The sequence below is a fragment of the Idiotropiscis lumnitzeri genome, chromosome 14 (genome assembly GCF_059441095.1).
Source record: "Idiotropiscis lumnitzeri isolate Australia: NSW breed Sydney's pygmy pipehorse chromosome 14, RoL_Ilum_1.0, whole genome shotgun sequence".
In the NCBI taxonomy this organism is placed as follows: Eukaryota; Metazoa; Chordata; class Actinopteri; order Syngnathiformes; family Syngnathidae; genus Idiotropiscis; species Idiotropiscis lumnitzeri.
This window is the reverse complement of record NC_142404.1, coordinates 12,058,520-12,072,138: the sequence shown is the minus strand read 5'-3', so window position 1 is coordinate 12,072,138 and position 13,619 is coordinate 12,058,520. Positions and strand designations below refer to the sequence as shown.

The window sequence follows — 13,619 nt, the reverse complement described above, 5'->3', positions numbered from 1 at the left end:
ATCAATATGTCCCAAAGTGAGCTATTTTTAGAACTGTCCCACGGGCTACTCACATGGTTCTTATAGGAGACCTCATGCCCATGGGCTCCATGTTGGGGACCCCTGGTTTAAGCACTTTTGTATGCAAATAAGGGTGACACCTGGGGTGCCTCTAGTGATGCAAAGAGTCTATCCTGTCATAGCAAATAAGAATTATTTAAGAAAAAAAAAAAAATTAAACAGAATGAAATTAAGATTATTAATGTGTTTGGTAAGTGTAACAGACAGTTTATGAGCTCCTGGGAATACAAAAGAAGGTGACAAAATAGTGCTCTTTTTATTTATTTATTTGAAAGGCTTTATTTTTTTAAAGTAACAAAAATTATAAACTCACGTTGGAATGCAATGGCAGCAGGAAACATTCTAGAAGTAAACATTCAAGTAGTCTTTGCTGAGGTTCATATGAACATTATCGTGTATACATGTGGTTTATTACGGTCCAAGATAATGTCTAGTTGTTTATGGATTATGAAAAGATGCATGTTATGGAGTCATATGTGAGCATTTACAAGGAAGAGCAACATATAGCGGTAACACCTGAAAGATTGTGCAGGACATTTGAGTAGCGTGTACTGATATGACTTCAGTGGATATTTCAAGTGATGTGGATATGTCCATGAGTTATGAATTTCTGTTATGCAGCATGGCGACCCGTCGGAGAGCGTCGCTTTGGTCTGAGCAAAGTCCGTTTTTGCCGCTCACCTCCTGCCACTGCAGAGAGCCGCGACTGCATGCCACCTGGGAGGAAGGCGGGGTCAGAAGGGGCTCAGGTTGATGGCACACCTCGGAGAAATGTTTTATTGTGGCTCTCACCATGTTGATGAGTTCCTCCGAATCCTCACTTGAATCCAGGTGAACGTTCAGGACCGTGGTTTCTATCCAGGCGTTATCTGTGTTCCTGGTGTCATCCAAGTAGCCTTCAAACACCTGAAGTTGTGACAAAGAAGAAAGAAGAGAAAAAAGGAGTAAGAATAAAATAAGAAATAAGAAGAAAGTTGTATGTTTTTGTGAAAAATCTTTCAGATCAAAGCGGCAATATTGCGAGAATAGTCATACGGTATATTTTAGAGATAAAAGTAAGATATTTTAATGATTAATATTGTGAGAATAATGCTTGCATTTGGTTTTATTAAATTTGTGTTATTACATTAATAAAACTGTACATTATGGGAGGACAAAGTCAAATATTTAAAAGGTTTAAGTGGCAAAACTATAAGAATGCATTTGTCAACGATGTTATTTTATAGATTAAAAACTCATAGTTTTTTTAGATTAAAGTTGTAATATATGACAATAGTGACATTTACAAAAAAAGTGTTGAAATAGACCTACCAGTATTCCCTCTGCTATTTTTTCATGTAATTTTTCATACAAGCTCTTGCCCATGGTTCTCATCAGAGCCGATGGCAGACGTTCTGCAGATTCAACCAGTCCCTGCGGGAGTTCGTCAAATGTGGGGCGTCACCTGACATGACCTACTTTGAGGTTAAAAAGCAAACCCGTACTGACCCCTGGTAGAACCATTTTATGCTGCTCGTCTTCGACTGCCAGAAACTCCAAAACGGAGCGTCCACTGTCCCGCAAGCTGGGAAAACAAGCATGTAAGCCTTCTGATTATTACATGCGGAAATCGAGAACTCTGTGTTGATATTTTGCTTGAAATGGACCGACCGTGTAATCACGAGGTCTACGTGCAGATTTGGACCCAGCCGGCCGAGTGAACCCTGGCCTCTGATGCCGGTCCTCCCTCCAGGGTTTCTAGTGTCAAAAGAGAGTCAGATGCAAGATGTCAGGTTTAAAGTATTGGTATCAGAATTCATCCATCCGAACATCATACCTGTAATTTTCCAAGGCTTCAGTGTCCAATCTGTTAAGAAGACAACAATAGGATCATGAATATAAAAGTAAAAAAAATATATATAATATAAAAGTTGCTTGTTGATACTGTAGATAAACGTCTTGGTGGCCAAGTCAACTACAGTGGAACCTCGAAGGTCTAAGTTCCAGAATGCTGCTTTAAGACCTACTACAAACAAAGAAATTAAAATCATAAAAACGATATTCACTGTACAGGGAATTTCAAGTAACACTGTTAACATTCAAACAAGTGAAAAGGCTGTAATATAAGTCTTGAAAAAAATCTGTATTTGCCTCTTATAACTCATTTTATAATATTAACGGTCACACTAATGTAAAAAGTTTAGCATAAATGTAATATTATATATTAAATAAATAAAACTTGCAAGTGGCAACGGATATAGTGGCTAGTCATGTGACATCATGGATTTAGGATCTGGATTTTGGCCTGTTTTAATGGTTCTGCACCCACCAAAAATACCCTCCCTATCCCTGCATACACACTCAGAGAGGGACTAGGTGCTTCACTTTGATTAAATGGACTTTCACGATGTTTAAGATTTCTCTCCATACGACTTCAGAGGTGCCACTGTTCATTTTTGGTTTGCAAGTCTGATAACATAAAACATACCCATCCACATTGTCCTCGGAGCTATAGTACGAAGGCATGTATGAGGTGAAGCTGACCTAAAAAAAAAAAATAATAATCAAAAAAAAAATAAAGTGTGACTGAGTAAAATTCGAAGCAGTGCATGTGGATCAGAGAGTGAAATGTAAATATTGAATACCTCCCACGGCACCTTCTCCTCAGGTACGGGGAAGCGAGTGACTTTGCTGTTTGGGTATTGGAACTGTCGAGCTTTGAAATGGAAGCCGGCTTTCTCTTGAGTGGATTCCAGGGTTTCGGAAGGGTCCTTCCCAGTTGGAAGAATCGCTGAAGGAAAGGGAAAAAAAAATGAATGAATGGAAATGAATGATATGACATTCATTGAAAAGGTGAGATATTTGAAAGCAGACGGAGTGGTTGCTCCTCTTTCCCGGCAAGACCCTTGGACTTCAGACTCTCCATGATCCATTGCAGGCCTTTGGCTGACTGGACAACCTGCAGGTAGCATTCAGTGGATCATCACCGAGTGGGACATGCCCCTGTCTTCCGGGCATAATTGGGTAAAGATGGGATCGCAACCTGCTCCTCCAGTCGGACCAGACGATTCATCAAAATGGCGGAGCTTATCTCTTCTTCCCGCTCCAACCTATCGGAAATGGTGTTGACCCTGGAGAACATACATTGTTGAATACATGAGTCACTTACATACTTAATTTTTCAAATAAACAATTTTTTTAATCACATGAGGAGGGACTGCTTTCAGTAATCTACATCCACCACGAATAGCCAACTCATCCACTGAAATAACGCAGAATTCGAATATTTGAACACAAGAACTTTGATGTTGGGTGGGTGTAGACAGGGAAGCCGACTCGCATTAAATAGATTTTAATCATTTAAGGTATTGTTTACGGGCTCATTTCATTTGCGTCTTCATCCTCCTCATGCCAAAATCACATGATTGGTTCATGTCAAACTCCAAACATTATGTATGACTAGCAAAAGCTCTAGTCCATGGTGGACAATGGCTACTTTCCCAAACTCAGATAGTGTACACCTGTCCCGCCACCAAAAATGAGGACAAGCGCTATAGGAAAGGGATGGACAGATTTCAAGATTGCAAAGGTTCCTACTTTTGCGCAGTGTCCACGATGCATCGTTCCATGGTCTGACTCTGCTGCTGCTGGGTGGACAGGAGGTATCTGTCCTTCATCAGGGCCTCCCAGGACAGCAGCTCTTCTTCTTCAATATGAGGAAGCTCGGTTCCTGAGTGTAAAAAAAGAGAAAAATCAAGTGTCCCATTTGATGTGAAAACGTGACACCAGAAACATGAACTTGTGGCGTTGTACTCACTGAACTTTCGTGATTTAAGTGGCGGCCTGCAAAGAAGCACATTCCTGATGAAGATGTAAAGGTGGCTCAGTATGATGAAGGGAGGAGGGGCAGCTGGGCGGCTGTGGTACTCCTTAATCAACTCGTATCTTTGGAACTTCCATATACGGTCAGTGTTGTCCTGCACTTCTTGGAACGTGAAGCTGCGACCGCCAGAGACGGAAAGTTTGTGTAAAATTCCCAAAGACAGCTGAGCGAACAAAGAGGAGGGAGGACTTACTTGAAGATGGCGATCAGAAGGTTGAGCAGAAGTATGTTGGCGAAGAGGAGGTAAACGCACAGCATGATGATGGTGAGCCACTCGGGGAAGGCCGGGGTTTGGTTCTCATTCAGCACGGGACATTTTGGCTTCAAGGGGTCGGTGCCGTTCATGCTGCAGGAGTCCAAGTCAAATTCTGAATCTGAAATGGGGAAATCCCATGGTTCCCTGGTACCAAAATAGCGCAACCAAAATGGATTTGATGTTTCGCAAACAGCGGCCTTCCCCGCACCCTAAACGCAGGGCGACCTCGGTTTACGACGGTTCAATTGTGAACCAAGGGAGGGAAAAAAAATAACAGGTTGTTCCACTTTTGGTAGTAACATACTATGTGGCCTGTTATTTTTTCTAATAACGAATCTTAACTCATTCAATACCATTGACGGATAAATACGTCAAAATCCATTTTTTTTTTACTGGGCTGGTTGTGAATGAGTTAAGGGTGGAAAATAGAGTGAGTGTAAATGTTGCCGACGCCCACTTTTATGTTGCCTCAGGATCATGGGTGGGCCACAATGGGTTCTAAAATTTGACAGAGGGGCCGGACCAGGAGCAGATGGATGGAGTTTTGGTAACCTCACCTCATCAGAGAAAAAAAAATTAAATGTTTTTTCATTTAATTTTAAATGAAAATGAACAAAAGCATTTCAACAAAATATCTCTCTTTGACAGCCCACAATATATAGAAAATAAAACATTAACATGGTTTATTTTTTTCAAGTTTGGTGGGCCAGATTAAAACGTTTAACGTGGCCCCACAGGGCCTTAGTTTGCCCACGCCTGCTCACAATGGTCTTATTTAATAACTGGAATGTCTGCAGGAGGAAGCCCATCAGCCACAAAGCTAAATTTGCAAGCTAATTATTTCCATCTATTACCTGTCTCTGGTCAGCTCGTTTTTTTTTTTTTTTTTAATGCATCACTCAAGGCACTCAGACTTTTATAGGACTTCGCGAAGATGACGTAACGACAGTCATTAGCTTTTTGGTAAGTATTAAAGCCTTTTCTCTGTGTTGGTGCTTTTTTTTTAATTTCCTAAATTAGTAAGTCATGGAGAGAGGATTTTGCCACGTCTGCTCACAATCAACGTTGGTGGGGACATTCCCGAAAATGATGAGGTAGGGCTCGTATACGGCCCCTCGGAAAATCCACTCCAGTCGATTGTCGTTGTGGATCAGGATGCCCTGTTTGGCGACGCCATACGCCACCACCCAGATACTCAGCAGGAACATGAAGAAGAACATGTCCATCATCTAAGAGATATATGATGCTGGTGAATTGCTCTGTCTTCATCGTTTTTTTATCCGGATCCTCTTACCATCCTCCTGACGATGATGATCTTAGGTCCAAGCGTCCGGCTGATGCTGAAGATGGCCATGAGACGCAAGGAGAAGACCACAAAGTCGATGCAGAGGACGATCTTGCCGGCGTAGAACAGCTTGGTCGTTAGCCTTGAGGAGACAAATGATGACGAGATTCCATGATGAGCCGAGAGATGACGGTTTGTGCTGGAAGAAACGATAGCTCACCTAAAAACAAGGCCGATGATGAAGAGGACAATGGACAGAACATCCAAAATATTCCAAAGTTCTCGGATGTACATCCTGGCTTTCTTATGGAACCCAAAGCCATCAGGGTCATAAAATAACTGAGGTAAAAAAGACAAAAGGTACAGCGGATGATCAAAAGACACCCCAAATTTCTTATACAAGACTCCACTCAGGCTGCTCAAACTACATCGTAGGGGTGTGCCAAAGTATAAGAAGTGGGATTTAGGCAAAATGGCTGCTCAGTTTGGGATTTTTCATTGTGGTTATTTTTTTTATTTAATTTAAAATGTATTTTTTTAAGTTAAGTTTTAATGACTTTTGGAGCAGGTTTGTTAGCGTTCAAAAATGTTTCATTTATTTTTAGTATTATTTTTTTATATGGACTATTTGTAATTCCAGTAATACTTATAAAACATCACTAGGTGGCAGCACCGCTCTGAAAAAAGCTTCACATTCTTTCTTAGTACCAAGTACAGTTTTATTTTCATATAGTTTAATTTCACTCTTGCACAATAGTTAACAATGGGAAAATTTAACTTTAAACATAGCCTGCATGCATGGAACTTCTTACCTGCCGCACTTCCTCGCTCACCACAGAGAAGAGCCACACATACAGCAAAATCTCTGCCGGGGAGGGCATGGTCTGAAAGTCCATCATCAGCACCACCGCAAAGAGGAAGAGGAAGGCAAAGTAGGACACGATATTCCAGTAGAATTTCACCTGCGGCGAGCTGTATAAGGAAACTAGTCTGGACCAGCAGTTCAGAGACTTCATGGTCGTGAGGTCGCTACTGGGGTTATAAAATAGGAGGCATCGTCAGTATTTATCTTAATGGCCTGTTGTTCTGGATGTTGGACATAAATATTTACTCACGAGCTTTTAGCTTTGGTTCGGAGCACACTTCCTGTGACGCTTGCCACCGTCTTGATATCCTCACATTTCTCATTTTGCTTTTGGATTAGCTCGTCAGGTCTAGTAAGAATGGGGAAATTTTCATGAACGTAATGGAATTGCTCCAAACGTTAGACGTATTACCCTATTTTCCAGACTATAAGGCGCAGCTGTGTATAAAAGCTACAGCAACTGCTTTTGACCAAAAAAAAAACAAAAAAAACCTAATACAATAAAACAGGATACAATAACTATAAGCCGAAAGCTTCTATAATGCAGTAATGCGAATGTCACCTGTAAATCAGGAAGCCAGTGTAGATAAGCGGGAAGAAGATCATGCAGATTGTCACTCTCCAGACAGGATTGTCCACTGAAAGTTCGCCACACCAGATCTCAGTCAGGAGGGCCTTTTGGAGAACAGATATAGATACACACGCACACGAACATGTATAACATCCTTTAAAGATGCTGCTCATGAACGTCGCTCATTAGCCAACATGTAATTGTACTTTTACTCAAGTATTACTTTCAGATACTTTCTAAAAAAAGGCCAGGTGGTTCAGTGTACCTGGACACCTGACAGCGCCACAAAGCTTTTACAGTTAGCCTCCAGCGCAAGCCTCAGGCACGTGGTCTTGCCCCAAAATGGTGACACACGAACCAGCAGCCTCTTCGCCCGCTCCTCCCCACCGCTGTAACACTGAGTGAACACACCTACAATGAAACGCAAACACACAATAATTGAATAATATCTCAACATTTGTTCTCCGCAGTGCGTGGTGTATTGTCATACCGATGGCGTGCATCTCAAAGTGATCAGCCAGTTCGCGCATATCTGCGGCCTCATCGGCGTCGCTACCCTCCTCAGCCATTTTTCTCAGGATCTTGCAGGCGGCCAAAGCGGCGGACACGCAGTCTGTACACTGGTTCGATCAGCATACAAGTTATCATATACACGGTATGGGGAAGTGATTTTCCGAACATCCATATTACAGATTCTGAAATTTACTTACTCAAAGTAAAAATGAATCTTTTTTGTCATTCTACAAAACTTGAGCTGGCCTGTGCCGGATCAGGCTTTCATAAAAACTCCTCAAAGCAACAAACACGCTGAATTAGCTAATGATAGCAAATGAAAAAATACACTTTGTATAGTTTTCAGAATAGAATTAGTCTATTTTAGAGAATTCTTGAGTGCCAGAAAATGGTGTTATTTAGACTGGCACAAGAAGTAACGCAATCGCAACGAATCATTCTCAAGTTTCTTTTACATAACGTTGTCAAGAGTGAAAAGGCAACGGGCCTATTTTGACAATTTCCTGCCAACTAAAATACTGAGGGACAGCTGTTGAGAATTTCTGGTATCGAATATTTTCCCACTGGGATTTTGCTTACCTGTTCCCAGGCGATTTCGGACAGCTCCCGATTTTTCTGCACGACGGCCCAAAGAAAAAGGTCCCTGGCTGGGTCTCTGTGGGCCTCAGCAAGGTCCACCCTGAGAGGCGCTTGGGAACCCGACATGCTTCTCGACAGCTAGAAGGATGATGGTAGGGCTTAAGCAACGCTTTTTGCTCGAAAGACTTTGAGTAAGCAAACTGTTGCCTGCTCGGTGCTGAGACAAAAGCGGCAAATCTGGCAACCTGTTTGATAACGGCGCAGGTGCAGAGCAAAACTGAAATTATTGTATCCTTCAATATTAATCTGACATTGATACTGACTGGGTATCTCTACTATCAAAATTCAGATCAATCCGCCCAGCACTAACTATCAAAATTCAGATCAATCCGCCCAGCACTATCAAAATTCAGATCAATCCGCCCAGCACTAACTATCAAAATTCAGATCAATCCGCCCAGCACGAGTTAAAATATGCCGAGGTGCAGAACTGTACTACATGACAGTGTCAATCATCAAACTTGTTCAAATGTGATTTTCGACGGCTTCAGAAATTTAAAGATGTAATAAGCGGGAAGCCGTTTCAAATAAATAGATAACGGAGCGATTGTCTCACCGATGCCGCGTCCTCCATGTTAAAGTGGTACATCATGGTAGGCGGCGGGTAAATCGGCTGGGTGAAGTTCCCCAGCAGGTGGCGCAACTCGTCCGACACGTGACTCAAGGCGATGCCCTCGCTCTGCGTGGAGCGCACGCGGTTCTTGACGGCAAACACTTTTCTTCTCCGGTAGCAGGAGGCGTGAACGCGTTTGGCCAATTTGCGCAGGAAGAAGCAGTTGGGCAGCTGCTTGTAGAGCTCACACAGAGTGTCTTCGCTCTGCAGAAACTCTCTCAGACTCACACCATTCTCTAGCAGGAGGCTCACAAACTGAGGCTTGTTGCTGGCCAGGGCTGAGAACATGGCCCAGTGAAGATCACTGGACTGGAGGATGGGAGGAAATTGTAGAACATGGCACTTAATAATTGGGTACCAAATGCACAGCCGCAATTTTTCATCCAATTTCCTGGCCTCTTTGCTAGCAGTGCATTTTCGACCGACTCACCTTCCACTGACTCTCGTCGGTAAAAATCTCGGTAGCGGCTATGTCCACTCTGTTCCAGACTATAGCCAGCTCCAACTGTCTGCGCCATCCCTCCACTACCTGTGATGCGCTGGCCCTTGAAGCTGAAAGGTTGAACAGACAGGGTACAAATAAGGAAACGTTCTCACTGGGAAGTCTGCAATACTAGGGGGGTAGGATCACCCAAAAACAGATTTGGCTGGTGATGCTCTTTTTGTTTGGAATTTATATTTCATATTTAATACAGAGGAAGGATTTAATTGGAGAAGAAATGTATTCCAATTAACCGGCCATTTAAAATAATAATAACAAAAATAATAATAATACAGAACGGTGACTTTACTTACTTTATAATAAATAAATTAATTAATTTATTATATTTATTCAATTCTTTTCTATTTAATAAACAGAACGGTTTATTTCATATATATATATATATATATACACACACATATATATATATATATATATATACACACACATATATATATATATATATATATATATATATATACATAAAACATGGATTTATTATTGAATTATTAAAATAAAAATGCCGCTGAACTTTGTTGGCACTTTCTTATTCAATCAGCCCTTTGGTAGCACTTTGTCTCAGCACCATTAACGGTCTAATTGGTGCAGTGGATGGGCTTTCCCTGGAGGTTTTGATAATGAGGTTCTACTGCCAGTGAATTGCTCAGAAGTAGCTCCCAAGTATGCAGTGGCAGAAGATCCACTCTCGCTAAGTCAGCAGGAAATCTTCCAGGAAATTGTTTTAGTGATATCAATGGAGGTCAGATTTGGAAACCCATCTGGAAAAGGATGTGGAATCATCTAAAAGCAAGTACAAGTTCACCTTTAAATAGTGCTTGCAGAATGGCCACATCCACGTCTCCGTGACTGTCTCCACCTCCTCTGAACACCGTCAGCAGGTGAGACATCCTGATGATGTCCTGAATCTGACACAGGAAGAGGATGCATAAATAGATCAAGTCAAGACAAATAGAAAGTGATTCTGCTCACTTACCTTTTTGGTCCACTCAATGATCTTGAGGTCTGTGAAGTTGTCGTACTCCAGGCTGAGAAATTTCTTGAGCAGGCGGTGGATGAGGCTGATGGTGACTTGGCTCACGGGTAGTCCCGCCGCATGGGCGATCACGTCGGCCATTCTTCCGGAACCTTCCAACACCACGCACGGTGTGTCATTGAGCATGGCCGTGTAGATGGTCTGAGGGGGAGGTGGACACGACACGGTCAGAAAAAGAGGAGACGGCGAAGGGGGAGGATGAGGACACAAGAGACGACTCACATTGAGAGTGCCCGCGCCGCCGTCCAAAACCACACACACCACAGGGATGGTCACGCCAACAGCTGGCAATATAAAAAAAACATTTTACATATTGATTTGAAAAAAAAAAAAGCTTCGGTCATGCATTAATCATTACACGACTTTCATAATTCGACTTTAGCAACATGACTGGTAATAGAACTTTGGTTATATGACTTTTGTAACTCGCAGAAAAACTTCTGTAACACAAAATTGCGTATGTTTTTATAACCTTTGTTTCCAAGAGTCTTTCCAGAGATAAACTTCTCTAGACGACTTCTAAGATCGATCTCGACACCGTAGCGACCGTAGGTGCCGTCATCCACCAACAGGAAGTGGGTGTGGTTGTTGTCAAGGCAGGGTAGTCGACCCTTGACGTCCATCGGGTAATGAGCGGGGAAACAACCCTGGGAAGAACACGGCTCATAAAAATTTTGCAGATGATGACTGACACTAAATTGTGTCGTGTGTACCTGCGAATGCACCAACACCTCTTTGTTATGAATGACGCCCCATGTTGCCAGTCCAATGGTGACGATCTGGCCCTGCATGGAGCTACTAAGGGAGTAATCCCTCACAGCCTGCCCCACATGCTTCATGACACCTGTGTTGGTTCCACCCGTGATGATCCACGCACCTGCACAAAAATTTGTTTTTTTTTTTTTTCTATTTTATTGTATTTAACCATTTTCCCTACAAACAAAAAACCTTGAGTGACGTATTCGCACTGTGGATGATTGGGTGTCCGAACAGTCAAATATCCTTCGTAGCTCAACTTTCCCATACGGGCTGATATTTGTGCCACTAGAAACTGAATCTGAATATCGATTTGAATGTGAATTGCTTAACTTGAATATTTGAATTGAAAAGTGAATTATTAAATTGAAAACTGAGTTATTGAATGACATAAATTGTAGATTGAAAAAAATTCTGATTCAAATTAAACAATAAATATGCAATTTATGTAATTCAATAATTCAGTTTTAAATTCAATAATTAATTTTTCAATGCAAATATTCAGATTTCAATTCAAATATTCAAGTTAAGCAATTCACGTTCAAATCGATAATATTCAGGATTCACTTTCTAGTGGCACAAATATCGGCGCATATTCCCAAGCTTAACTTTCCGTAGTGCAAATTTTCATACAGTAAGATTTGTACCGCAATGGAACATTTCCAACGTAACATCTGTAAATATAACATTTATCCTGCAATTTTGCAGTGCAGCTTTTGTTGCATGATTTTAGTGGTGTGAATTTTGTAGTGCGACTTAGGATGTGTGACGGGAGTAGCTTCTCATGGCAAGATTTCAGAAAGCAACACTTAGTAGAAGTAGTTTCTTTTAATGCAACATGTTTACTATGATTTGTGCACTGCAGCTTTGGTACCAGGATTTGACAAACATGTATTAAAATTGTATCCTGTATCAGCCTCAGTGATTGTGATACAGCACCCAGACTGTGCATGCATCATCAATCGTTGTACTGTGATAATGTCTGGCTCTAAAAGACATGTTGTAAACTATCTCCCCATTACAAGACCGCCAGAATGTCAATATATCTGAGTCATCTCTTATTTTCATCCTCATACGATCAATGTCAGATCGGGATCGGAGGATATCCGATTCCACGTGGAGGAGAAAAATCGGAATTGGGGTCACTTGAGCAATGCCGTGTAAATTCAACCTTAGTGTTTATTCATATTGGATTTTGTTTGACAGTTGCATGCCAGTACCTGTTGTCTGGGCCACTTTGATGAGACCTCTTTGGAAGACATTTTTGAGCCGTGTTTTCAGGTAGAAGTTCTTGGCCCCCCCGGTGACAGAGATGAGCAGGTTGGGTGGGGAGACTTTCCACTGTTCGGTCATTAATTGGTAGAGCACCTCAGGACTGGTGTCTGTAGACACTCGAGCATACTAAACATGGAGAAAGAACAACGACACACATTTTTTTTAACAAATTGGGCATTGTTCGGAATTGTACGATAACACAACGCAATTCCCTCAGATATTATTGAGCTATTAGCATAAAACATAATATTAACAAAAATACATGAAATGCGCTATATGAATAAAGTTGTATTGTATTATATAGTATTGTATACTTTAAGATTTGTGTCACTTTATGTCGTGTTCATATTAATGTTCACATGCTGGGCCAAAATGGTTATAAGCTGCCTTGGTCTTTTTGGCTGTTTTACTACCGCTTCACCAGCCTCCTACTTAATATGTATACAGATTTTTTTTTTTGTTCACCTTGGTCGTCGTCTGTCTCAAACCACCAAAGCTGATGTCCCCAAAAGCATCTGTGGGTACTTCACGGACGTGCATGTGCGGGTCCCAGGTCCCGCCACCTGTGCCCTCCGTCTGAATGGCGTCGGTGACATGCTCGCTCTTGGAGTAGCCGCACATGCACACATCCTCTCTGTGGTGAGCCGAGGAACAACAAATTCAACGCCAACAGTGACTTGAGATACAAGTGAGCCGACTTGTGAGGTTTTTCCCGCTACAAGTTTACTGTCAAATTAATCATAAAACAAAGACATTCAGATGTTCTGCATCAAATTTTCTTTAGGTAAGCCCCCGCTAGCTTAATTCTAACTCATAATAGGAAACATCATCTATGGGCTCGCGCACAGCATCTGCAGTTGATCCAAGTGTAACTAAAAATGATTAATTTAATTAAATGTTATTTTATTATGTCATTAGTGTATGCAACAATAAAGATATTTTTCTCAACAAAATCATATTACAAAATATTTTGTTGTTCCTTCGAGAGGCTTGCACAGATTAATGGCATTTCCATTCCTTTCAATGGAGAAAGATGATTTGAGACATGCGTGTGGAGAAGGAACGAATTAAACTTGTATCTCAAGTCACCACTGGACAAAGTAACTCCTGCGACTTCGTCAATAAAACAATTGTCCTCCTACCGGGCACCTTTTTCAAAGAAGCAGCACTCCTTCTTGCGGATGTTCTGTCGGATCCAAGTGACATGCTGGAAAGTGGGCGTCAAAGAAACCACCTTCAAGGCTGTACCAGCACTCAAAGTCAGATTTTGAATGAGCTGAGACCCTCTGGTATCCTCCATGGCGTCGGAGGTTTGATAAGCTTGGCTAGGAGCGATAGCAATAACACTGTAACGATTCCTTGAGTCCAGCCTGTTTGTGCTGTCTCATC

The 13,619-nt window shown here is 41.7% G+C and overlaps 1 protein-coding gene across 3 annotated transcripts; it reads right to left on the bottom strand.

Annotated features, from left to right (window-relative positions):
- Positions 1 to 305: 305 nt before the first annotated feature.
- On the bottom strand, positions 306 to 13,619 carry trpm2 (transient receptor potential cation channel, subfamily M, member 2). 3 transcript variants are annotated; one of them, XM_088315888.1, is made up of 32 exons: positions 13,373 to 13,619; positions 12,696 to 12,864; positions 12,176 to 12,356; positions 10,913 to 11,076; positions 10,672 to 10,846; positions 10,422 to 10,483; positions 10,140 to 10,340; positions 9,969 to 10,071; positions 9,095 to 9,216; positions 8,608 to 8,973; positions 7,992 to 8,129; positions 7,390 to 7,519; positions 7,165 to 7,310; positions 6,891 to 7,003; positions 6,579 to 6,677; positions 6,276 to 6,495; positions 5,684 to 5,802; positions 5,473 to 5,605; positions 5,236 to 5,407; positions 4,116 to 4,296; positions 3,857 to 4,038; positions 3,637 to 3,769; positions 3,083 to 3,170; positions 2,914 to 2,998; positions 2,685 to 2,830; positions 2,528 to 2,583; positions 1,877 to 1,906; positions 1,711 to 1,797; positions 1,549 to 1,624; positions 1,372 to 1,473; positions 853 to 966; positions 306 to 777 (listed from the first exon to the last, which is right to left on the bottom strand). In XM_088315888.1, the coding sequence occupies exons 1-32, from the start codon at positions 13,528 to 13,530 to the stop codon at positions 661 to 663; spliced, it is 4,368 nt and encodes a 1,455-aa protein (XP_088172014.1). In that variant the 5' UTR covers positions 13,531 to 13,619; the 3' UTR covers positions 306 to 660. The 3 variants fall into 3 exon arrangements, with proteins under 3 accessions (XP_088172014.1, XP_088172015.1, XP_088172016.1); XM_088315889.1 differs by having other exon boundaries at positions 6,276 to 6,492; XM_088315890.1 differs by lacking the exon at positions 12,696 to 12,864 and having other exon boundaries at positions 13,373 to 13,478.

What these genes read in the sequence shown, in the direction of transcription:
- trpm2 (XM_088315888.1), bottom strand. Translation starts at nt 13,530, where the DNA reads ATGGAGGATACCAGAGGGTCTCAGCTCATTCAAAATCTGACTTTGAGT. An exon ending in TCTGCAAGCACTATTTAAAG is followed by an intron (nt 9,217 to 9,968) that starts GTGAACTTGTAC and finishes TCAACCTTTCAG; the next exon opens with CTTCAAGGGCCAGCGCATCA. An exon ending in ACTGGCTTCCTGATTTACAG is followed by an intron (nt 6,678 to 6,890) that starts GTGACATTCGCA and finishes CATTCTTACTAG; the next exon opens with ACCTGACGAGCTAATCCAAA.